General features: G+C 40.8%; 1 protein-coding gene across 5 annotated transcripts in view; it reads right to left on the reverse strand.

Annotated features, from left to right (window-relative positions):
* Positions 1–2,490: 2,490 nt before the first annotated feature.
* Positions 2,491–24,670, reverse strand: part of HSPBAP1 (HSPB1 associated protein 1) — a 40,674-nt gene continuing 18,494 nt past the window's right edge. For 4 of the 5 annotated variants that reach the window (XM_061468171.1, XM_061468265.1, XM_061468537.1 and 1 more), the window contains exons 3-8: positions 21,578–21,762; positions 17,320–17,456; positions 14,002–14,173; positions 6,291–6,374; positions 3,309–3,419; positions 2,491–3,099 (exon numbers count right to left, since the gene is read on the reverse strand). In XM_061468171.1, coding sequence (XP_061324155.1) covers positions 2,542–3,099; positions 3,309–3,419; positions 6,291–6,374; positions 14,002–14,173; positions 17,320–17,456; positions 21,578–21,762 — 1,247 coding nt within the window. In that variant the 3' untranslated portion in view covers positions 2,491–2,541. The remainder of the gene's footprint in view (positions 3,100–3,308; positions 3,420–6,290; positions 6,375–14,001; positions 14,174–17,319; positions 17,457–21,577; positions 21,763–24,670) is intronic. The other variant, XM_061468359.1, reaches the window with a different exon arrangement.

Here is a 24,670-nt window from a genome sequence, read left to right on the forward strand (position 1 = left end):
TGTCACCAGAGAGATCAGAAATCATTTATTTTTAGTGCTATGAATATGTAGAAACTTGTCTGAGCTTCTCCACACAGTGGCCATGAATTTAGAAACAGCGTCAGAAATCACGGCATTCAGTACCCTGTGAATGGGGTCAGAGCTATAAATTTCTCTCACTGGCGTGTGAGCCATTTGCCATACGTGACTTTCTGAATTTGTGGTTGTTTCTCTCCATACCCCTGTGCGCCGAGTGTATGACTGAGATTTTATATTGTGCCTCTGAGACACAAATTCCTTCTGGTGCTTTTGCCTAGCATCCTAAACAGGCTTGCTCGTTCTCTTCCCCATACTCTTTGCTAATGGCTTCTGGCCACAGCATGGCCCTTAAATCACGGGCTGCACCTCGACAGGCATAAACTGTGACTCTCCCCAGACAGAGGGTATTTGTTTAGAGCAGTGAGTGATGTGCCTCCAAACACACGGTTCAGCCTTGTGAGAATGGCTGCTCCTATGCCAAGTCCAAGATAGGTCCTCTGACTGAGGCAGCAGAGCTTCTGCCCATGGTGGCAAGTCCTGCAAAGACCTCAGAAACATTGAACAAGCCTTCTCAAGGACACTCATTCCAAGTACAAAGAGAGGAAATGTTCAGTGTAGATATCATGTGGCATATGTTAATGTGATCTGTGCCTTGTGGGGAAAGTTTAAGGAAGTTCACACTGTGGAGATGGGAAGACAGTGCTGCCATCCTCCTCCACTTCAATGCGTGTGCTTTTCCTCCCCCACCTATATCTGTTCTAGTTATAAAAGCTTTTTTTATTGCAAGACTATTTCTGCTCAGTGAATTAAAATGAAGCATTTGCAATCCCTCCTCTCCAGTGCAAGTGCTCCCAGCAACAGTGCTCTCTGCCTGGTCCCAGCTGCTCTGATTATCCTGAGGAAGAAGGCAAATGTAGCAGCAGGACACAAGGAGGTTGATGCTAAAGCCCAGCTCTGCAGAGGTGTGCTCATTGAATGGGGCTGCCTTATTCCACAGACCTGTTCCCTAGGAGCCTGGTGAATTGCTAAAGGCAACACATGTGACTAAGATGTTCCCTAACAAATTTTTAATCCTTTTGGCACAGCAGAGCCAACACACAAACGTAAATGGAATCAATGGGACTGTTTGTTAAATTTCTGACTTGTTAGTGCATATCTGTAGCACTTGACCATTGTCCATCAGGGCCCTGTCAACACACTCTCTATATAAAAGCAGAGAGAAACATCTTTGCCATTGTAATTTTTCAACCATAAATTGCTGGAAGGTGATCTTTGTGAAAACAGCACTAGCTTCATGTATTTAGCAGGGAATAGACACCAGGCAAAGGAAATGCCAGCTAGAGGGCTGGTGACACAGGTTTATGAATGTGGAAACAGGCTAACGATAGAAACTGTTTTGTAGGTGCTAGCAGATTGGTAAGTTTTGAAAGCAAAGGTTTCACAGGAGTTTTCCCAGAAGAACCCCTCTGAAGCTATGACCAGGGCAGACACCATTCTCTGTTGCCACCACAAGCAGAAAGCAGAGGAGGTGGCAGCATCCCAGATGTCAGCAGGTTGCTTTCCTCCACTTTTTGTTTTTCAAGCCTCCATAAGCAGCTTCAGTGTTAACCACCGTCTTGCCTGTGCTTCAAGTCCCATGGCCTTTTAATCAAAGGATCATCTAGCCTTCAAAAATAAATCCAAGGACTACTACACTTTGAAGAAAGGATGGTCTTGTACAGCAACCACTTGTAACCAAACGAATACAAGTCATGAAATATTGATTGTTATGGTAAAGAGTAGCGCATAGGGTAGAAAGTCATAACTGCTTTGTCTTGTTCCTTAGAGACAAGGAACTGCGCTCATCTGGCTTTAAATGAACCAGAACAGTAACTTCCCAATGGCTTCCTAATCTCAGCTTCAAGCGTTTCTGAACACAGCTGGAGATCACTTTCTTGCTAAGACCTTTTGTCTCATTCCATCCTGCAGCTTTGTGACAAAGCTGAAGCTGTTTTGTGGAAGGGGCGGAAGTAAATGCGTCAGTGAGTGCACTGTCTCTTGGCTGAGGCTGGGTTTATTTGAACTTGTTTTTAATGTGATCAACCAATCACTTATTGACTGTTTTGCTTTAAATGTGGTCACGGGCTGCAGTCTGCAGTTAAGTCAGTCTGTCTTCTCCTACTCTTTAGTCCCCCTCTGCTACGTAACCGTGTTCCAGTACTCTCTTCTATTGTTAAGCCATACTCAGAGCTGTAGAGCACTTTAACGATCCCATCCACATAGTAAAGTGAGGAGTACAACTGTGTATGTTCTGTTTTGTTCCTAACACTGAGGAGCTCTCTGACTAAACACATCTTTCTCTTCCCAGCTATCATTAACCAGTTGCTCTTCTTTCAGCACAACTTCATCTGCCGCTTAACCATTAATTGTATCTGTACCTAAAAGATATTTGAAATGAAACATTCAATTACTACAGAGCTTAAACACCCAGAATAAGGCTGCCATCTGATTTCTTTATTTCAGAAATGATAAAGCACTTCAGCATTAAACTCTTGTTCTCTCCAACAGCAGCCGAGCCACTAAATTGATGACATGCGGATTAACTAAACAGTCTAGCAAATCAGTGGTAGAAAGGGCTGTTTGCGAGGCATTTGGACTGCCGTCTGAACCCATTTGATGTGCAGCCGTTTCACAGTCATTACTCATTGCCAGTTGCTTCCTTGTGCAGTGTAATTTTCCAAAATGTCCTCCTTCATTTTCATGGAGAAGCTCTCTACTGTCACTTTCAACTGCAACTGCACCTATGGAGCTTGTTTCTTGAGACTGTGGTAAAACTTGAATAAGATGAGGCCCAAAAGGTATTTTGTGCAGATTTTCTGCTTTAAATGTTGAAAAGCCAAACTCATGGGTTAATAATCTGCAGCCCTCTGGTTCACAGCCAACTTCCCTTTTCTTCCTTTTGCACGAGGCAATTGTCCTTTGCTCTGCATCACTGCTGCTGGAACATGGCTGCTCTGATTCACTTGCTTTTTGACACTTGAAATATGCAGATACTGCTTTATTCAGGTATTGAAGATTGATTTCATGGGATGTTGCCTCAACCTAAAATAACACCCAGGATACACTCAGTTAAAAGGAGATGTGTTTCAATTCAGTGTTGCGTGATTATCGTCCATGAATTACTTTTGCTACATGAAGGGAAGGAATTTAAAATTCTTTTTCTCAGGCAGCAGAAAGACTCAGGGGAAGCTAAGCAAAATGTCAGTAACTCTCTGTTATCGCTGCTATAATGGGAGCAAGAGAGGGCTTACCTCTGTGGGATTTAGCCAGGGATCTCCATCACTGGGATTTTCTGCTGATTTTAGGGCACACACCAGCATTCGAGTTATCGCTTCTTCTACACGGGCTTCATGATCTGCATCCTGCCTCAAGGGAAGAGAAAGTGTTTGGAGACACGTTAGCACTTGAGTTTCTCCACAAAGCTGGCTCTTGGGAAGATCTTGGGAAAAAGTAAATTATAGGCTTGGTTTGAAAGCCCTACTCATGTATGCAAAGTCAGTGAAAGACTTCAGATTTGCAATGCTCCTACTTGTGTACTGCACCCACATGGGTAGCAGCACAGGCTTTGGTGTGACTACTCATCTGCATAAGGATTTGCAAAAAATAGATTCTAGTTGTGTATATAATCTTTCCTTTTATTAATGTTCTGTTAATTGAATCTGGTGCTTGAAATTACAATGCAAAGTTAGCAATTAACGTATGCATTTATATAGCTGTTCAGGACTGGAAGAACCAGGGAAGCACATAGGAAATTTTATCTACATACATATTATGTCTAATTTAAGTACTTAAAACACGCAGGATATTACAGCAAGGCAGCAACTATCTAGGGGCTACAGAGGCACAAAAGTGAGTCTTAAGGAAATATTTTATCATGTAACAGCAGCTGACACACTGCTGCAGTTCAGCAGAAGGAAAACGTTTTCTCTGAAAGCTCTCCTGCAAAACTGAAAACAAAGTAACTGAGTCTTTGTTTCAGGCATTCACTTCCTGCATTATTCCCTCAGGCAGCTGGATACCAGCTAGTTTGGGATAGCGGGACAAAAGTTTCTATGATCTGTTTTTAGCTTTCTTTCCCACTTAACTGAGGATTTTTTTTTTGTATGTGGAAGGGAAGGGTATGTGGAAGGAGGTAAGAAGACTTTCTAACTATTCTATGATTGTATTGGTGGTTTAGCCATTTCAAAGACAAGTGCCAAAGAGTGGAAACATAAATTTGCTTTAAGATGCTAAGGCATATGAGTTTTGGAGGAAACATGTAACCCTGTCAGCTCTGAACTGTGACTTTGGGGAACACCGCAAGCACACCATACATGTTGCTAGTATGAGTGCTGAAGGCAGCAATTCATCCTGGAACCCTGAGCAGAATTTGGGGTAGAAGCAGGAGGACGTGCTCTTAGCATTCATTTAATCGCTTTGGATGCCTGACTTGTTAATGGCCTCATATAACAAATTCCCCAAACGGAGTTTGGTATCATGTGGAAATTACTTAAGGTGTTGCATTCTTGGTATTCATCCTGGTCTGCCGAATAACAGGGTTGTAATTGCATGAGAGTATGTTAGGAAGCAAGGAATACTTTGAGTAGCTCACATCCAACTGAAAGCAAATTAAACTTCTAAAGTCTTGCCAATATAATTAATGGTTTCACTAGGACTATAAATGCTGGCATGATTCACATCTGTCAATGTGAAAGCAGCTGATAACAGCTGCAAGCAAGAACTGCTTGATTTGGTAATAGAAATGTTCTCAGTATTGTCTTTTAGCATCCATGTTGTATTTTATTATTATAGCTGGATTGCCTAATACCAGACAGTGCTGTTTGAACGCCAACAGCTATAGGGACAATTTCTATAAGGAACTTTCATCTGGGTTGCAAAAGTAACACTTGCTTATGGCAGCTTTTGATACTTGGGGAAGGCAAGTGTGCGTGTCACTCATCAGCAAGATCCAGCAAACACTCCTGTTTTTGGCACACCACTACACGCTTTAGCTGTCATCAAACAGGGTCTTAGTGAATTCTCCAGGACCTTTATGATAAGAAAGGCCATGGAGTTTTAGCTCCACTATTTCATTCTTTTTTCTTGCAGCACATAAGAACAGCTAGGAATGCTGTAGCTAAAGCACCACCCAGCCACCTGGGAGCTAACCAGCCTAGCACAACTGATCCAACCCTGACGTGCTCCTCCAGAGGGGGACAATTCATGAGGCACAGCTTAGGGTACAAGTGCATGTGTTGACATCAAGGTCTTTCTCTGGTACTAGACACCGCCTGACTACAGTTAGGGCTATGTGAGAGCTTGGTTTGGGCTGGGGCCCGCTGTTCTTTCTAAGTACATAGTCTCATGTGGAAAATTTCTTCATAAGGGAAACACCCAAGCAAGCTCCCCTGCTCTGCAACTGCTTGGTTTGATGCTGGTATGAGAAATGTATTATGGGGTCTTCATCTCCATGTAGATTTCCAATCTAATAAAGGTTTTAAAAAGGTAAGGAGAGAGGGAGGAAGGGAAAGGGGGAAAACACTATGTATTTTAGTGAGGCAGCTTTCACAATCTATTTCAAAGGGTCTTTATTTTCATTTATATTAAGCTAGGATTCATGATAAAGTAACATGAATCAGAACACTTTCTGGAGCATTGAGATGTCCCTGCAGGGGGCTTGGACTAGATGACCTTTAAATGTACCACCCAACCCAAACTACTCTGGTACCCCTGGAACCATTCCATACATACTGGTTAACATGAGCAAGAAAACTCAAAGCCTGGAGAAAAGAAAATTAATGAAATACTTGAGAAAATCCAACTCCAGGCAAATCAAAACTATTACCAAGAAATTAAAATTTAGAAGTGCTCTGCCACCCCCTTCCTATCAAATTAATCCAATTTAAATTCTAATTTAGCTTTGCATGTAAGCATGTGCTTGAGGTGAAGTTGCTGTTTTGTTGTCCCCTATTCAGCACAAAGCTAGTTAGCCTATAAGAAATTGGACATGAAAAGTTTAGCTTGTGTTTAGTTGTTTGCCTGACTGAGGTAAACTTGCATGTGATTTCTGCTGAACCGGGGCTTCAGATTCTGAACCTTCGATAGTTCTTCAGGAAAAGCTGTATCCATAAGGGCACTTTCCTCCCCAACCTCTGCATACAGAACACACAATAGGGCTGAACCTGGCAGGCAAGGGACAAATGTCCATGTAGACATGGAAGTGCTACATCACCATGACATAAAAAGGAAAATACCAGTTCAATCCAAGAGTTTATGCTGATCGTGATGGGATCAATGGATTCCACATAGTGCCACCAATGCCTTGGAACAAGCAAGACCTGGAAATAGAGACATTGCATTAGATACTAGCAGAAACTTGAAGAAAGAAAGGTGGTTTATATAAGGTGGTTTATTTAAGGTGATGTGGGATGCAGAGGCAGAATGAGGCAAGGAATAAGGGTGGGGTAGGAGGTGATCTTTATTTCTTTCCTCTAAAGAGCCTTTTCTCAACCCCCTCTCTCCTCCCATTGTATCAATACTATTGTGTAAGACGTGGACATGATCCAGAATTAGCTCTGATCTAAACTCCTTCTCGTGTGAAGCAGGACTGTAACCTTGTAACTGCTCTAGGTAAGCAAGGTCTGGCTGTATGAAGGGAGTGCAGCTGGTATAGCAGTAGAGCAGGGCTTTAGAGAAAGTCTCAGCCAAGCAGTATTCTGTAGACTCTCCAATTGAGCAGACTTCACAGTTGTGGAAGGACTGCCAGCTGGCTTCTCCCAAAACTAGGTATCCTAATGCTCATCTAGGTGACTCATGATACAGAGCTTTAATTCTGTAAATAATCACCAGTATTAAACTTGCCACTTTTAGCAGACAGGCTTTTAAAAGAGGGTGTCCCAGGAACCATGACAATCTAGTTTAGAGGAAAGCTTTACAACTTTACAACAGGGATGATAGCTGTGACATAAAATTGATTCTAACCCATGGCTTTTATGGCATAAAGACGTTAATGTTGTTTTGATGATATAGGGCAAGCTTTACAGATTACTGAACATTAGATTAACATAGAACTATCAAGTAAAGCATAAAAGATTGTTTTTGACAAGGAATATAAATGGTCAGACACAGATAAAAATATACCCTTCAGAACGGGGAAAGTAAAGCAATGATCAGTATCTGAATTGCAGACAATTCTTTTTCTTGGTAGACACAAATTATTTAAAAGAATGTTCTGCTTCCTACATAGCCCTGTGCTTCATTATATCAAAACACTAATGAAAATGTCTGTGTAGGGAACAGTAACTGTGGCCTAGTCCCGTAAACAGTTACTTATAGGACAGTCAGAACAAAGTCGTTTTTGGGCCAGAGGACAAAATGTTCTCCACATTTTGTTGAATTCCACATTGAAGCTCCACAGGTTTCAATTTAAGTCAAACAAAACCCGCATTAGCTCTCTAAAGGTCAAAAACATTTGGAAATCATACTTTAATCCAGTACAGCATACAGAGAAGAGAAGGAAGTCAGTCTGCAGAGGGCCGTTAGTTGAAAAATATCACAAATTGGTTATTCCTGACATCTAAAAGTGGACAAAACCCTACACAGACTGAAGCCAAAACACATTTTTTACACTAAACAAGTTTGAGTGGTGCTTTTAGCACAGAAACCTACACTTTCAAGTGCAGCTGCATTAGTTACAGTGAGTTTATTTGTTAGTGTTTGCCCACATTTCATTGACTACCAAATCATACAAACCTTCCCCTGCCCTCCCACTCCTCTGTTCCATAGGGGGATCTTACACTAGACTCTGTTAAAGAATCTGGGTGCCCTCCAAATGATAGGATGTAATGATGAAGCCTGGAAAACTTTGCTATACAGCAGAAGGTGTCTTAGCTTCTGGAGTAAGTATCTGTTTACAACAACGAGGTCCTTCCTGTGAGACTTGTGTAGGAAGAGTGAACTTGCAACATGCTGAAGAAGTGGATGAAGGCACTAGTGAATTAGGGTATGGTGCAGAAGGAGTATGTAGTAAGGGAACAAAACCAAGAAGCAAATTAAGGCAAGTGTAAAAATGTTTCAGTAAGAGGGTCTGCCTGGAAAATCAAGATGGAAATTAGGTATGGAATGTGCTGGCTCAACATGACTCAAATGCAAAACAGAGACAGGACTGATTTGGAAAGAGGAGGTGTAACTAGGAGGAAAATATGTTCCCCCCCAACTAGTCCAGTCTTTTCAAACCGAAGTGAAGGAACTTCGTCTTTGAAGAGACCAATGAGGTTTTACTTGCCAGCAGATTAAGGGTAATAACTGCAAAGTTGTGCATTTCAGCATCTGGCACTGTTTGCTAGTGCACTTTATAGGAGAGCTACACAGCTGTGGCTCAAAGAGACAAAACGGGTACCATAAAGACCCTTGCTCTCCCTCTTTTATTTTTGGGCAAGCTCATGCTTGACAAAATAAAGATTTATAGCAGCAAAAAAAATGATATTTGAAAATACTCAGGGCTGAATCTTTAAGGAAGATGAAGAAATAGACAAAAAAAAAGTAATTAAAAGCAAAAAATCCAGCTGGCAAGGAGAGCAGCAGAACTAACAAAAGACAAAAGAAAAAACCCAGCAAAGAGAGGAGTAGGATTATTCTACCCTTACGAACTAGTATTCTTCTAGCTTTGCAAACTAGAAGCAAAAAATCCCCAAACAACTATCAACTCCACAATAAAATAAAGCAGACTTCCATTTGTTTATGAATATGGGACACAGAATTAGCTACATTTGAAACTACATTTCAATAGCAAATGTGAAATTAAACCACAGTGAAATAACACACGGGTACACAAAAACATAGCAAATATTTTACAGGGAAAATGTGAAGTGCAAAATCAAGAAGTATTCCAAGCCAAGAGATAATCTCGTGTTAGCCTGCTTTCTACAGAATATATCTGGCTTTGTGGGCTGGGAAGATACTGATCTAAATGGCAACCAACCAGATAATTTTAATATTTAGGCTAGTGATAGGCAAATCTAGCAAATGAAGTCAAAGCAGGACAGAAACCCCAGAAAAGATAAAATGAAATTCTGGTCTGTAATGGGAGCAAAGAAACCAAGAGAACAGTTGGGAGAGCAAGTGAAGCAATGCTGAAGATTTGTACAGTGCAGAGAACAGAACACGTTTAAATTCTCAATGGACATGATTAACTCGATACAGTGCAAAGGTAGGGCAAAGGTGGAATTGCTTCAAAAAGAGAGCATACCCTGTGAAATACTATACCAAGAAATTTCTGCTCATTAGAAAAAAGATATTTGGGTAAATCAGGAAGAAAAGGATGCCAGAATGCCAGCATAATGGGAACAAAAAGATGGGGGGTGTGGGGGGACACAAACAAGTCCCAGAGCTGATTGCAACCCTGGAAATGAAGAATAAAACAAATAAATAAATGTGTAGTCAACTCTGTGGGGAGCACCACATGAGGAGTGTGAAGGTACTGCTACCCCAGCCTATGCCAGGTCCCAGCTGGTGTCTGGCTGCCCTGGTGCTAGGAAGGTGCTGCTTACCCTCCCTCCTCCCTGCTCTCTCCTCCCTCCTGAGCTGGTGTCTTCCTATGTGCTGAAACAGTGCACCAAGGGCTATTGACATCAGAAACACAGGCACAGGCTGGGGAAAAGCATGGTGAGCAGAAAGGGAATGTGGCTGTTACCATGATGTGTCTGTCCATAGGGACACAGGTGAGGGACTTAAGGAAGCTTAGGGAAGAGATGGAAAAGTAGACTTGGGAACTGGCAGCTTTCACCTTTGGTTTGTTTGACTTTTTGGGCACTTGTGGGGTTCTCCATGTGTGTTTCAGGCTGAAGGCTGTTTTCATCAGCAACTCTAGTGTAAATTCAGCTCCTGGACCTTTCTGCCTCTTCTGTGATGGACACAATAGTTTCGGTGTCTAGAGCTTGAGCTGGGCTCTCTTCTTTCTCTATGGAGTGACTTGGGGCCATGTGGGAATTTTCATGTGGGACAATACAGAGCTCTATTCTGTCTTCCTTCACTGAAACAGAATTATCAAACATCTACTGCGTATGATGCTGCAAATCACTTAAATTCTTCTCCAATAAAAGTAATTTTTCACTGCAAACCCTTGTAAAAAGTATTTTGTATACTTGTAGATGGAACATTTCATTGCCTTTTCAGAAGTTTGAATTATTACATTTCCTGACTTACTACAACACATTTTTCAGTACCAGTTATATTTTTCTTGTTTTTTCACATTGTTCCGCACTTTAAGCCCAATCTGAAGTTCTCACGCATTTGTTTTAAAGGTGGCACATATGAAAACCCCTCCCTGACTTACAAAGATTTATTTCTGCTTGCTCAGGTTGGAAGTGAGAGCTCTTCCTGAGTTACTGAGAGCCCTGGCTGCTGAGCAGGATCCCATGGTGTGTTAGGTACCACAGCAGGAGCACAGGAAGAGGAAACCTTGCAGCTGTATGCAGGAACTTAGTGATAACTGTAGTCATGGGCACAGACTGAGATGCATTTGTTTATAGACTTTCAGAAGCAAGCAAACTGTAATGCTGATCTTTTTTTTAAAGTATTTTTTCCCCCATACAGTGACAATGTTTTTCAAGGCTGGAAAGGAGCATCTTTCTTGGACTCGGTATGCCTCCAAGGCTAGCTCAGTTAGGCCTTTCCTTGCACCTCTCGTGTATAGAACTGTGCTGCAACTCCTCTGGCTCCAGGCTGCACCTGGAACACAAGGCCAGGAAGAAAGAGAGCAGGCAGCAGGGCAGCTGAGTGCTGTCTGTAACAGCATGGGTCCTGGTGTGCAATACCCTTCCTGCCTGGGGCAGCGTCAGAGTGAATGGCACTGCTCATGGAAACCCAGTGTACAAGCTGGTTGCTCTCCACTAAGAGGGTAAATGTGTGGAGCCTTATTTGTCCATCTTCAGACAAGCTGGGATGTGCTTTCTAGTCTTTTTACCATTGTCTAGTTACATGGATTAAGAGGAAGATGGATTAAGAGGAAGATGGATTAAGAGCAATTACATTAACGAGCAGGAAGGAAGCAAGAAGCTGGTGAGACATCGGGCAGAGGAAAGAATGATCAATCATTTTGTATTTGTATAACATCTCAGGGTGGTTTTTTTTTTTGTAGCCTTTTCAGGTGGTACGAATTTTTCCTACTTTTAATCATCAAAAAAGTTAAGCATCTACGTGCTCCTTTTATAGCCCATGCTGAAAGACAAGATGGGATGAATGTTCCTGCAGGCCTGTAATTGTGTAAGACAGAGAGAATGAATCCCCATGTAGAGGTGCCAGGTTCCTCCCACTGATGGCAGACAGGACATCTGTCCTGGACAGGGTTTAAGTTGAAGGTGGCAGATCCTAAGCTCTCTTAACACTTGTCCCAGAGTGTGAGGTGGAAGATACTAGAATAGACAAGTTTTGCCCCATTTGCAGCATTTCAAGCAGTATTTATTTGTCTATTTGTGAGAGCAATCAAGGTCTTACTAAAAATAGACAGTACAAATCCACCTCCTGTTCCATGATTACCACTCAGCCTTCTAATAACCACAGAGGTAAGCAGCTGCAAGTTTTTATAAGGAGCCCCTATATTTGTGTGTTACAACTTGAGCTTGTAACTTTGCAGCTGAACAAGACTATATCCACAAACCCTTGAACTACTTGGCTAGCTATTTCAGCAAGTTAGATATCTAAATGTTATCATAATTTGTACTGAGACCAGGTCATTAATGTATAACCAGAAGCTGCATTAAGGCTTCTGTGGAAACACAGCTGGCAGACACTGGTTAAGTACAGGATGAAATCTTACAAAACCTAAAGTCTCAGCCAACTACCAAAATTCATAGCAGAGATTGACCTCTGAACAATACAGTGAAGGGCACAAAGAATGCAACTGAAGTTCACGTTGTGCATTGGTACAGTCTCATATGAAGAAATTGTGCTTTAAAGCCTTAAATGTGTACAGAAAAATGGCTTGCAGCAAACAGTGACCAGAAGGTGGCATTAGACACATTAAGTTTTTGATATTCAAAGCTTCACTTGCCATACACACACTCTCCTGAATACGTAAGAAAACCTTTGTCTTAGTTTTTCAACCCCTTATTGTTATAATATCTAATAAAAAAAAATTTTGTATACCCTCTGGGAAGGAATGTAGATACTATGTATTATTACAAAATAAGGCTGGCTGCATATTCTGTAGTGATTGTATTAATTCTACATGAAACCCACTGCTAAGCACGTATCAAGACTGCTATTATTTAGGGATCCTTTTCCCTGTTAACAAAGCAGTTCTATGCCATTCCTTTCCTCTCCATCAAATGGAAGCAGTCCCCAGACATCTTCCCCAGACATCTGCCCTGTAAGTTTCTGGATGTGATGCTGGAAAACCCAAAAGGAACTGATAAAATGGATGAAGGTAATACATCACTACTCCATCATTGCTTCTGTATTACTTTCTCCCCAGAAATCCACACAGCAACTCCTTCATGGCAATGCAGGCAAGTTGTATTACTGAGCTGGCTCAAGATTTTTATTCCTAGCAAGATTAATATGTAATTGTTTTAAGCCTAATTAAAATTAAGATAATATTAAAGGTTTGCTACCATACTTGATCATTCCAAATGAGATTACAAATTGAAATAGTGCTGGGGATCATGGATAATGCAGTGCTTAACGGATGTGGCATTTTTATCAATTGTAAAAATTTGTTCTTTTTGCTTTAAATTATTGAACACCGCAACTTTACAAAGTGCAGAATGTGAAACTAACTATCTGCTTGAGGAAGTATGACTAGGAGCTAACGTAGGGCAAACAATAAAAGTTGATCACAGATTTCCTATTTGCCACTGCAACAGCAGAAGAGCATACTCTTGCCAGTTGATAGGCATGATCCTCTTGTTGAAAACTACTATCCTGCTCCAATGTGCTATCTCAGCAGTTCACAGGGGTGCTCCTCACTCTGCCTCCTCAAAATGAACTGGATTAGTAAAATCCATTTTTTAAATTGTCAAAGGCAGCTGGGTTTGCCAGCTAGGGGCAAGGGAACACTTGCACAAGTCTCTGAGATGGCAGGTCAAAAAAGGTGAAAACATCTGGTAAGAGAACACTGAAAAGGCTCTAGAAGTGGCAACTCCACTGTCTTCAGTGTTCAGAGCAATGAACACTGCAAAATTCTTTTGGAAAGGCCTGACAGTTTGAGATGTGCCGGAGTGTGTTGCAAGGACATCCACTGCTGAACAAATGAAAAAGGGTAATTCAGACTCCAAATACCAACCATGTTGATTAAATAAAGAACGACACTATTTACAGCTGGAGACTAGGAATTAAGAGTCCTGAGCCCTACTCTCATACTGCTGCTGTGGCTATAAGCCACACTTGTAACTTCAGTTGTAAGTGCACTTATAACTGAACTTTCTCAGTAAAACAGCATTAATAATATATTTGCACCCCCACACCATGAAACCTTTGGATGGTGTGCACTGTAAATGCAAGTATCATCATTACAGCACTGTGTTATTATTAAAGCAACAAGTTGGGCCAATGTTCCCTGGTGAAGGTTATTCACTATCAAAACATGAGTTCCTCTGCTGGCTCTACACACTTATTAATCAAACACATTTTATGAAACATATTGGTTTCAGAGTAGACAGGCTGAGCACTGTTCAGGAAAGTTTTAAAGCAGACAAATTAGAGGTAACTGCAAGAAGTGTGATGGAATTGGGCAGCTGACTGAAGTAACTCTCCAAATGTTTGCAGTTTTTGTACAAAAAGGGCTAGCAAAGTATCTGTGAGCAAGGAAAGTTCCCATGCTGAGAGAAATCTATCAAGCCTAAGTGCAGAATGTAGGGATAGGGAAGTTCCACAGCCTATTTGTTAAGATCCCCTAGCTCTTAATTTGCCAGTTAAATAATTTGCTATAATCTTTAAAGTAATGTAAAGCTCATATGTGAATGGTACCTGTCCTGGACTTAGTGTAACAACATGGGCTGTTGTGTTCCTAAACTTGGGAAAGCGTTTCAGATCAGGATTGGTAACGCTGACTTTGCTGAATACGCTGGATTCCTCATAAGGGATCCTGGTGGGATAAAGGAAACTGGTGTCACCAGGTGGGAAGAGGTGCCATCTCTTCCTGAAAATAGACAGAAGATAAAAATGTATTCAGTGCATGTCAGTTACAGCAAAGAACTAAAGGCAGTAGCAAGGCTTTCAATAAAACATAAATCTGCCTCACTGCGTGAATCTCCTACGCAGTGAGAACACAGGCAGTGCTTACAGGCTGTCTTCTAAAAGTGTTTTTAAAACATTCCACTTTTTAATTTTTTAACTGAAAAGATTTACAGCTTCTCACCAATTATTTTTAAAAGGCAGATAAAATAAAATGTAAAAAAAAAAAAGCTCTCCCATCTGGTTCTTCCTTCCTCCCTTTTATGGAGCCACACACAGCATTTACAGATGCTCAGAGCATTAAAAATTGCTCTATAAACCAGAGGAAGTGGTTTTGTTAGAGACAACATACTTTCTCTCACTGAATTAATAGCTGGTGTACCCATGAGGGTGGCAACTGTAAAGGGATATCAACATGATCTTCTGTCTCCTATTCATCACCTGCAGTACTTACTTGGCTGTCAGTCACAAAACCTTCATTCTTAGTAAAACTCACCCTGATGTCCCTGTGCCAAAGATGGCATAAATAAAAAAGACATCCATACACATAAGCATCCTGAAACACCTGTGGTTTTTTGTGTTATCAGTAACACAAGATGAAAACGTGGCTTGTGTGGGCCACTGGGTGTTAGAACTTACTAGCATGACTAAATCCTCAGATGGAGCAGGACACAGCCATTCTGCTCCTGAGAACACTTGTGTTCCAGGTTGCTCTCTGTATACCCAAAGAAATGGGTCAACACGCTGCAGTGCAAGATCAAGCAGACCTGAGACATTGACCTTGTTCTCAGGAGCTCATGTCTCTAATTCATGTACATGGACCAGATCAAAGACAGAAAAAAGAATATATGCCAGAACTGGTGGTGCTAGTTTTATGGGTACTATAAATGAAATATCTTAGCAGGTACATATGTTATTTAGAAATAGAAGTTTTATATGGCAGTACGTTAGGTGATGGAAATAACCAGAAAAGAATACACAAAGAGAATTTATTACATTTAAGAGGTGCCAGACAATCAGTACAACAGTGACCCATGCACTAAGCAATGGAAAAGGCAGCACTTTACAGCACAGTTGGAAAATTTGTCAGCATTCCTATTTGTTTTAGACTCTAGCAATATCATTTCTTTTTGTCCCCTTCCTTGGTACTCACTTTGTGCTTTTTGCCTACTGCTTCTGGTTATCAGCTGTAAGTCATAGATCTGAAAATGGGAGAAAAGCAACCAAATGGCACAAAACCAGAAGAGATAAAGAAGAGCAGGAGAGGCAGAACTGCAGAGACTGCCAAAGATGGAAGTGGCATAGGACACTGTGTAATTACCAAAGCTACTGCTGGGTGCAAGCACAAAAAAACAGTTCTCCTGAAACTCAAGCCCTACTGCAACTTTTTTTTTTGCCATCCAGGCTAGACCCTCTGAAATGGCAGAGAGTAACTAGGTTAGGAGGCTCATGGGTTAATCCTGCAGGCTCATGACAAAAAAGTATCATGAAGCAAAAAATTAAGAAGCCCGAGGGATGCAAGGAGGAAATTTAAGATAGGAACAAAGGGCTAAGGAGTCATCCCTGGCTTTCCTGAAAAGGCAAATCTATTTAAGTTTAGCATAAACTTATATTCTGTTACAGAGCCTGTCTTGTTTGTGAGTCTCAAAAGGGAATCTTTCTTCTCTGAAGAAGCACAGGATTTGCAAGCTTGTGGAAGTTTGCAATCTATTTATAGGCTTTGCTGTGAAGAGAAAAACAACTTTGTCTTTTCAGGCCATGCAAAGGCTTTAGGCTGCTTCTTTCCCTGAGAGGAACAAGAATTTTGCTCTACCAGAGGGGGAGGAAATGTCTGGAGAAGGCAGGCAAAACTGCTATGTGATGCTGGAACTCTGGCTTGAGTTCAACACCTGAAGGCAGAGATCAAAGTGTCAGGGCAGGTATCAAGTCTGCTAAATTACTGTACTTAGTACACCCAATATTTAGGTGGATCCTTAGACGATATTTAGCCATGTAAGTCTCATGGTTTTCAATGAGATTTCTGGCTCATAAATACACTTCAGTGTCTGGACTTTAGTGCATAATGCTTACTGATGTGATCTGAAGCCTACAGACTGGCTGCAGCAAAACACAGTGCTGAGTGTGGCTTCCAGAGTGTCTCTGCTGCATTTTCACCCAGGGATGTCAAGGCTGTTTATAAGCAAGAATGAAAATCTGCCTAAAAGAGAGGAACTAAAGAGTTCAGAGCTAAATGGAGTTACCCTTCTTACAGATAAGAATATAATTCACTTGCCTCAGGCCTTAAAGCCTGTCAACCAGCAGTGCTGCCCAGCATAGAACCCAGCATCTGTGACTTCCAATCCTGCACCATAATCACAAGACCACCATGATTTTACTGTTCTATAAAATGTCTGAGTACCTAATTACATTAAAATCCCACTTGCTCCAGTGTATACTATCAAACCTAAAAAACGCATGCAAATTGTTTTGTAACTCTAGCAATAATAGATTAAAAAACAAACAAACAACCAACCCTGAGGCCAATATACAGGAAAAGGAGGAAAAAAAAAAAGAATGGGAGAGGGGGGAAGTCAGAATAGAAACAGGGAGAAGATATAGCAACAAAGCCACAAAGCTCCAAAATCAGCTTGGAGCCTCAAATGTCCCTTTTAACTTTGCTCACAGCTGGCTGCTCCCATCCTGATATTCCCCTTTTAAATTAATTCTAGCAGGCTATTAGAGGCTCTTACCGAGATAATATCGTAAAAGTCTCAAGTAGTTTATTTCCATTTTGCTTCTGGGCTTTTTATTTTTAACTCTTTATCTCCTAATTCCATAATTCATTCCTAATTCATAACTACTAGGAAGCTTAAAATGTTTACTATTGGACCACACAGCACACATATAGGAAAAGGTCTTCCTCAAACAAAAGAAAATATTACCTCTGCAACCCAAACTCCAATCTCCTGAAGTTTTTCCATTTTCTATAAAACAGTTCTGATGCTCTTCAACCATTGAGAGCTCAGAAAACTAAAATAATCAGGACCTAGAATTAATACTTGAGTCCAAAACTAACTTCAAAGAACAGTACAACTTTCTCCTGTATTTGTTGTGGGCATACGGACTTGTTACCTTCCTTGTACTTGCAACACTAAGTTGCAGCCGTAGGAGTCCAAATGGCAAGGGGTGTTTGCTCCTTCAGAACCAATCCACAGTGTGCTCTCCTTCCCATTTCTTCCAGGAAAACCAAAGTCAGACCACCTTATATCCTACAGCAATGAGAAGATTATTTATGTAAGCTGTTGAACCAATTCGTATCTTACCTTCAGTTCTCCAAGTCCTGTTTTCTCTCTCCACTGCTTAGTTGCTCTTTATCCACAGCAGCTTTTGCTCCTTGGTGGAGTTCCTGCATGTATGGCCTGTACCCCTTCCTCCAAAATTCTCATCTCTAGTAGCATTTTTTCTGCAGACATCCTTCTTTTTCTATGTGACTACATAGCCTCCTAGATCTTCAGTTCTCATCCCAGTCTTTCATATCACTCAAGTTAACCCATTTGCTCTTCAGAAGGACTGACCAATTGCTTTTGGTATCTGTGGCTTCTTTTCAAACTTTTATTTCCTTTTTCCACTCTTAACCATCCACCCAAGCTGAGGACTGCTTTCAGAAAAATTCTCATATATGGTATTTAAAAAATTAATGAAAGGAAGGAAGGAAAGAACCCCTATTCCCTTTTCAAACCAATTTCATAACCCGTATGGCATATTTGCTCTATCTTTCCACCTGTCTCAGCTTTCTTCATGTATTCTGGAAATGCAAGACTCTACCCCATCTCTGACCCAGTGATATGTTCCTTTTTAGAAGTTTCTTATTATTTAATGGACAAATTCTCCTCCTGCCTCCACAGCTGCAAAGGCAGTGCACTTAACTTGATTACATGGTAAGAAAGGGCAAAAGAGGTATGCATGCGTATAAACATGATCCTGGAGCTTTCCAGTCCATTGATCCTCCCATAAGCAATCCCTTGGGGTTGGCAGCTGGAACAAGGCAGGAAGAGGTGTTTTTCAGATAGCTCAAGGGGGTTGCAGCATGGCTCTATATAGCTTGGACAGAGCCTTCCCATGTTTCTATAGCTCACCCTGCCACCTGCAGAGCCTGATCATTTGTTTATTGGAAAGCACTTGAAGTATAGTGGTGTCTTTTGGCTGGAGCTGCAGAATGAACCTTAGGAAACAGAGATTCACTTCCTGGCTTCCTGACGGCCTCAGGCAAATCACTTTATCTCTCAGGTTTATTTTTCCCATCTTGAAAAAGAAAGTAACAGTATTTGTTCCATTTCAATAAAGCACATTGGGGTCGTTCACATCACCTAACTTCAGGAACTTAATTTAAGCTTGGCTCTCACTCTTGTCAAAGCACTCTCATTCATGCCTTGGAAAAGCCTACCTCTCTCTGCTATCTATAAAGAGAAAATAGGAATCCAGCCTCCTAATTTAAGTATGTAAGCTAACTGCTTCCAGACAGGTGGATGGCTATTATTTGATAAGATTTATGGATGAGGAAAACTACAGCTAGACAGTATTATAAGGATGACTTCACCATGACTCTGCATCAGGAAACCCTCAAAATGAGCAACAGCCTTCCCAAAAATGAGGTATTGCTGGAGATTTTGGATTTCAAAGTTATTGATTTTTAAGGCATAATTTGAAGAAAAAATCAGAAGCATAATACAAGCATTTGTCAAAGGCAGCAAAAAATCAAAAAGTTGCTCCTATAGATTTCAGCAGCCATAAAATTTAAAATCCAATACAACTATTTCAATGATAAAGTTAAGCATAACACTGTCTCTGCCCTTGAAACTCACACCTAAATAGGTTTGTATTTTGTTACAGTTTAAGTGGAAAGAAAGCACACATAATCAATATTAGATTTGGAAGAACTTTTTGGAAATGCTGCAGCTGCAGTAAATAGTTGAAGTGATTATGGGTAAAATAGTTTTTAACCAATGAACTGAAAAGGAACTGGTAGAATTACTGAAATCTTGTCACAGTGCACTCCCTTCTTACAATAAAAAGCCACAGTAAGAAGAAATGCACTAAAAGGTGTTCCAACCATAACAGATGGCACATTACTTGTGAATTATATTTATTTCATTTGCTGCTTATAATGAAGTTAATCTGTACCCGTATGTCACTTTAAAAGGTCTCATTTCTATTTAAACTTCACACATGTATCTTGCTTCTGATTTATATCTCAAATTCTGTAATGAAATATCAACTGAACAAAAAATGTAAGATGCTAGATACTGCTCACAGATTAGAATAATGGAATCATTACCTTAGCCCACACAACTGTAAATGATAAACAGTGCAATCTAAATTTCAAACAACTTCTAAATGGCCCTATTAATCACTATAAATAACAGCGCAGTTGGCCTTCTTTTCCCCTTCAAATCCCCTTACGTAAATCTAAATAAAATATAAAAAGAAAACAGTTGTTATCATCAAAATCAAACAAGAATGGAAGAGAATTTCTACCAATAATTCTTTTGGCTGATACAAATTGTGTAGCAGTGTTTCAAAAGCTGTATCAGTCAGGAACTGATGGGCGCATTTCACTCCCATGCCTGTGAAACTGGCAGATGACATACACCATATTTGCTTGCATTAACACCATTGATTTTTCCTTCCCTGATTCTGCTTAAAAAAAAAAAATAATCCATGGCATAACCATTACATGTGTCTATTCCAAAATTGGAATACAATCTGTTGCTTGTTATAGGTCAGGCGATGAGGCTATGGTGTGACACCTTAATTTTGTTCTTGAATGGGGCAAAGGGAAGAAGAAGGTAAGAAAATGATTGTTTCCTTCAACTGTGTTTTTATTGACCAAATGAAGCTATTCAGGTCTTCTGAGCTTGCTATTATCTCATTCCATAAAACACAGAAAATGCTGTCTGTTGAGGCAGAGGGAAAACCACGGCAGGACCACAGCTAGAGGAAGTTACACAAAGATCCGGGGAAGCCTGAAACATCCCTGAAGCTCCCAACTTAGTTCAAACAACACAGCCCAGTATCAGTTGTGCAGCCCAAGTTTACTTCATCCTAGTTGTGTTTCAGTGTGCTTGGGAAGGGAGGGGAGAAAGAAAGGTAAGATGGTCTCTGTGCCCAAATCTTACAGTCCAACCTACAGAACAAGGGAAAAGGAGACAGTCTGAAAAAAGATGAAGCACTTAAAAATACTAATTTTCCTGGTATAAGAGAATAAAATACATACAAGGAGCACGGGAAATGCTTTCTAAGGAAGTAATTAATTTGAGGGGGTTTATCAGTTCATACAGTCATCCCAGTGATAGTGTTTGCATGGAATTATGACTTGAAAGTATAAAAATGAATAGTTGAAAGTATAGAAATGAATAGTACGCATAGAAAAATTTGAACGTATAGAAATGAATAACGCTTCATTTACTATTCTTTCTTTGTATCTTTGGAACGACTACACCTTTTGTATTGTAATCCTTAATTCTGTCATTTTATAATTTGCAAGGAGAAGTAGCAGGAATGTAGATGAATCAATACATTGAAATAGCAGACAGGCATGGAGAAAGTAAAAGGAAATACCCCAGGTTTCCTAATTTCCTAATACTTACAATTGGAAATTACCATATATTATGTACTTCTGTGGACAGGTTACTTCATGTATTTTATTGCCTCCACAGGCAATCAAGACATAGTAATCCCACAGATGCAGAATCAATCCTCCTTGCAAACAGTTAATCTAACTATATTAAGGGAAGAAACTGAGCTACTTGAGAAAATGAGCCACAAGGCAAAATATAGAGCAAACTCATGTTACAGCCTTGCTGCTACAAGTGAATCCATGCCACTAAATCCCCTGTCCTAAGCAGAGCTGTTAATTCAGGTACCTTTTCAGGTACAAGGTGGATGTGGGGCAGCTATCAGGGTGTCAAGTTTCCAACATGCCAGGCCTGTCGGCTACCAGTCATCTTCACACCCTATTCCCATCTCACTCCTGCCTTCAGCAGAGGTGAAGGTAAGGTGTTCAGCTGCAGAGGTCACACACATGACTGTGCTTCCAGTGTCTGTCCAATGACAAAATGATGCTGAGCTAAATGGGAAGGCAACACTGCCAATCTGGTAGTTGTTTTTGTCACTTGTGGTGGGTTTTTTAAGCATACAAGGGAGACCCAGATTCTTAGATGGCTGCCACTTGCTACCAGTTCTCCATTAGCCTGAGAGCCAATGGTTTTTATTTCAGATTTTTAAAATAAACTGCCAAAGGAGCAGAGAGGAGGTAGCAGTAGAGGTTTTGGAAACTACACTAGAGAACTTGCAATTATTAAATTAGGAAGAAATAATATTAATGTTTTACCTGGAAAAATTCTGGCTTGTCTTCAAATATCCTGGCAATGTATTTGTAGTCAGCATAAGCCCAGTATTTAGAGAATTCGTAACAACTGAATGGTCCAGAGAGACAAGAAGGCTGCCCGCAACTCCAAGCCAAAAACTCTTCAAGTGTAGCCTTCACATAACTACACCTGGTTTCAAACTGGGGAACTAGAGCAACAAATGAAAAGCCAAATATTACACAAGCATGCCCAGAATCAGTAAAAATAATATGTAGTTTCTCTCTCAGCTCTGGATAATGCAACATGAGATACTGAGTGGGAGTAGGTGACTTGACTCTGGTCAGTAACATGGTTCTCATCACCTAACTCATAATTATAAGTCTGAGACTATTGTTTTTTTCATTAAGGCTTAAGTGAACGGCTGTTACCTTGAACTTGCTGTAAGGTAAAGGCACACCAATAGTTACTGTTGTTCATGTGCAAGGCACCCTTCAGCACAGTAACTCAATAATATGCCCGAGTTCCCTAAACAACTGAGAACCTGTCCTTTTCTTCATCTCCCTTCTTAAGTGTGAGCTGCAAATGTGCACACAAGTATTTGTGTACCCTTTACTCTGTCTCCATGAATTTATGTAGACGGGCATGTTCATTTTCCCCTTTCCCTAAAGCAATAACAAAATCAGCACAGTAATGCGGAGGAAGCAAATTATGGAGCCACACATGTGCCAATCACAGTATCACAGTATCACAGTATGTTAGAGATTGGAAGGGACCTCGAAAGATCATCTAGTCCAATCCCCCTGCCGGAGCAGGAACACCTAGATAATGTTACACAGGAATGCGTCCAGGCGGGTTTTGAATGTCTCCAGGGAAGGAGACTCCACAACCTCCCTGGGCAGCCTGTTCCAGTGTTCCGTCACCCTCACTGAGAAGAAGTTTCTTCTCAAGTTTAAGTGGAACCTCTTGTGTTCCAGTTTGTACCCATTACCCCTTGTCCTATCATTGTTTGCCACTGAGTAGAGCCTGGCTCCGTCCTCGTGACACTCCCCCTTTATATATTTATAGACACTGATAAGGTCACCCCTCAGTCTCCTCCAAACTATAGAGACCCAGCTCCCTCAGTCTTTCCTCATAAGGGAGATGTTCCATTCCCTTAATCATCTTTGTTGCCCTGCACTGGACTCTCTCCAGCAGCTCCCTGTCCTTCTTGAACTGAGGGGCCCAGAACTGGACACAATACTCCAGATGCGGTCTCACCAGGGCAGAGTAGAGGGGAAGGAGGACCTCTCTCGACCTACTAACCACCGCCCTTCTAATACACCCCAGGATGCCATTGGCCTTCTTAGCCACAAGGGCACAGTGTTGGCTCATGGTCATCCTGTTGTCCACTAGTACCCCCAGGTCCCTCTCCCCTACAATGATCTATCTAAAATGCTGTGAGTCCTTACTTTTCACTTGACACTAACAAAAGCATATTGTGGTGTCCCTTGGCAGACATAAAAGTATCAATCAGCAGTGTTTTGTTCCCAGCATGCTTTCGTCAGGCTTACTGATAGAGCTTTCAGCTCATGGTCAGGTCACTTGGAAGGTCTGCAAGATAACCCATGTCACCCACATCACAGCATACTTTAATTGTGGATTATCAGAGATCTTCATTTCCCACAGCTGCTAATTGTGTCAGCTTCAAAGAGACTTACCCAGTGTTAAAAAATACTACTTTACTGTAGTACTGTAACCACTACTGGGGAAAAATTACTGCAGCCTCCATGACTTGACAATGACTGCAATTTAACCTTGTGCACCTTGCATAGAGCTGCTCAGAAATGGAATCCTTTCACTGTTGTGCAGCAGCAGCTCTTCATTCTTCATTTCTCTTTTTGTTATTGCAGCAATTCCCATAGTCATGCATTTGTTCTTATTCTCTCTGGTTGGAAAAACAGCTTTTACAGACCTCTGTCACTATCATTTTGCCCTTTTCCATTGTAGTAGCCTAGGCGGTAGTTTCCTTGACCTCATTATCAAATTCATTAACTAAAAATGTAAGATAAACTGCACTATTCAGCAACCTGTATCCTGGGTCTGTGTGTGGAAAGGGCTCCCTAAGAACTGAATACAAGACATATAAATCACCTGCCATAACCAAACCCCCCTATACCTGGTTCCCTGTCTGTATTGCAGTCCAATGCCCTCTCCTGATAGCCAGTCATTAATGCAATGCACATCATTTTTCTAAAAGCTGGTCTGATGGAAAAATTAGGTAGAAGATACAATCACTATCTGTATTATTTTGATGAGAACAAAGAGTGCTTAGAACACTACCTTTTATCCAAGATAACTCAGGAGCAACTGTTTTAAAGGCAAGAAATATGCTCTTTCTGCCTCACAGGGTGTTTCACTCTGAGCTTTAAAAAAATAAATCCAACTATGAAAAGCAAAAGTATCTTCTAGGATGCAATCTTCTCAGGACAGAATTCTTGGTTTAATTTATAACTTGTTCCGTTCCAAGGTGTGGGTGCTTATAGAAAAAGAAATATAAAACATATTTGGGCAATCTAGACAGATTGCTTAAATGGATTTGTAGACTGTAACTAGGGTGAAAATGTTAGCAATGGGCAGCTGAAAGCAAGAACATTATTAACCAGTTTGCTAACACTTAATGACTGAAAGATTAAGGTGTTTCATAAATGATAAATTGTAGATTAATCTCTGTATGTAAGTCTAAAGTTACCACTGATGTCTGATGACATGGTATATGAAGAAATGACAGTCCTCCTCTCTCCCACTTAATACCACAGATTCAAACCGAAGAGAAGAAGGGAGAGAGGGAAGAAGTGCTCTTCCGAGGAAGCAGCTCCCCTCCTTAGTTAAGGTCTAGTCCTGAGAGATGCCAAATTCTGTTCCACTCAGAATGACTGTTTGCAATGTATATACATTGCAATGCAATGTACTGAAGAAAGGATAACAGCCTTAGGAAATACTCTAAAGCTCCAGTAAGAATGCAAGTGAAATGTCTCCTCCATTTCTTTAAGCTTGAAAGAAAACCAAATGTCTATTCACAGCTGCTGGAGAATTAAAAATATTTAAATGAATAATCCAAGAAAGAAATAGCCATTTAA

Source organism: Pezoporus flaviventris, unplaced genomic scaffold (assembly GCF_033815535.1).
Source record: "Pezoporus flaviventris isolate CSIRO_AGI_PZ_B2104156 unplaced genomic scaffold, CSIRO_AGI_Pfla_v1 ptg000001l, whole genome shotgun sequence".
Classification (NCBI taxonomy): domain Eukaryota; kingdom Metazoa; phylum Chordata; class Aves; order Psittaciformes; family Psittacidae; genus Pezoporus; species Pezoporus flaviventris.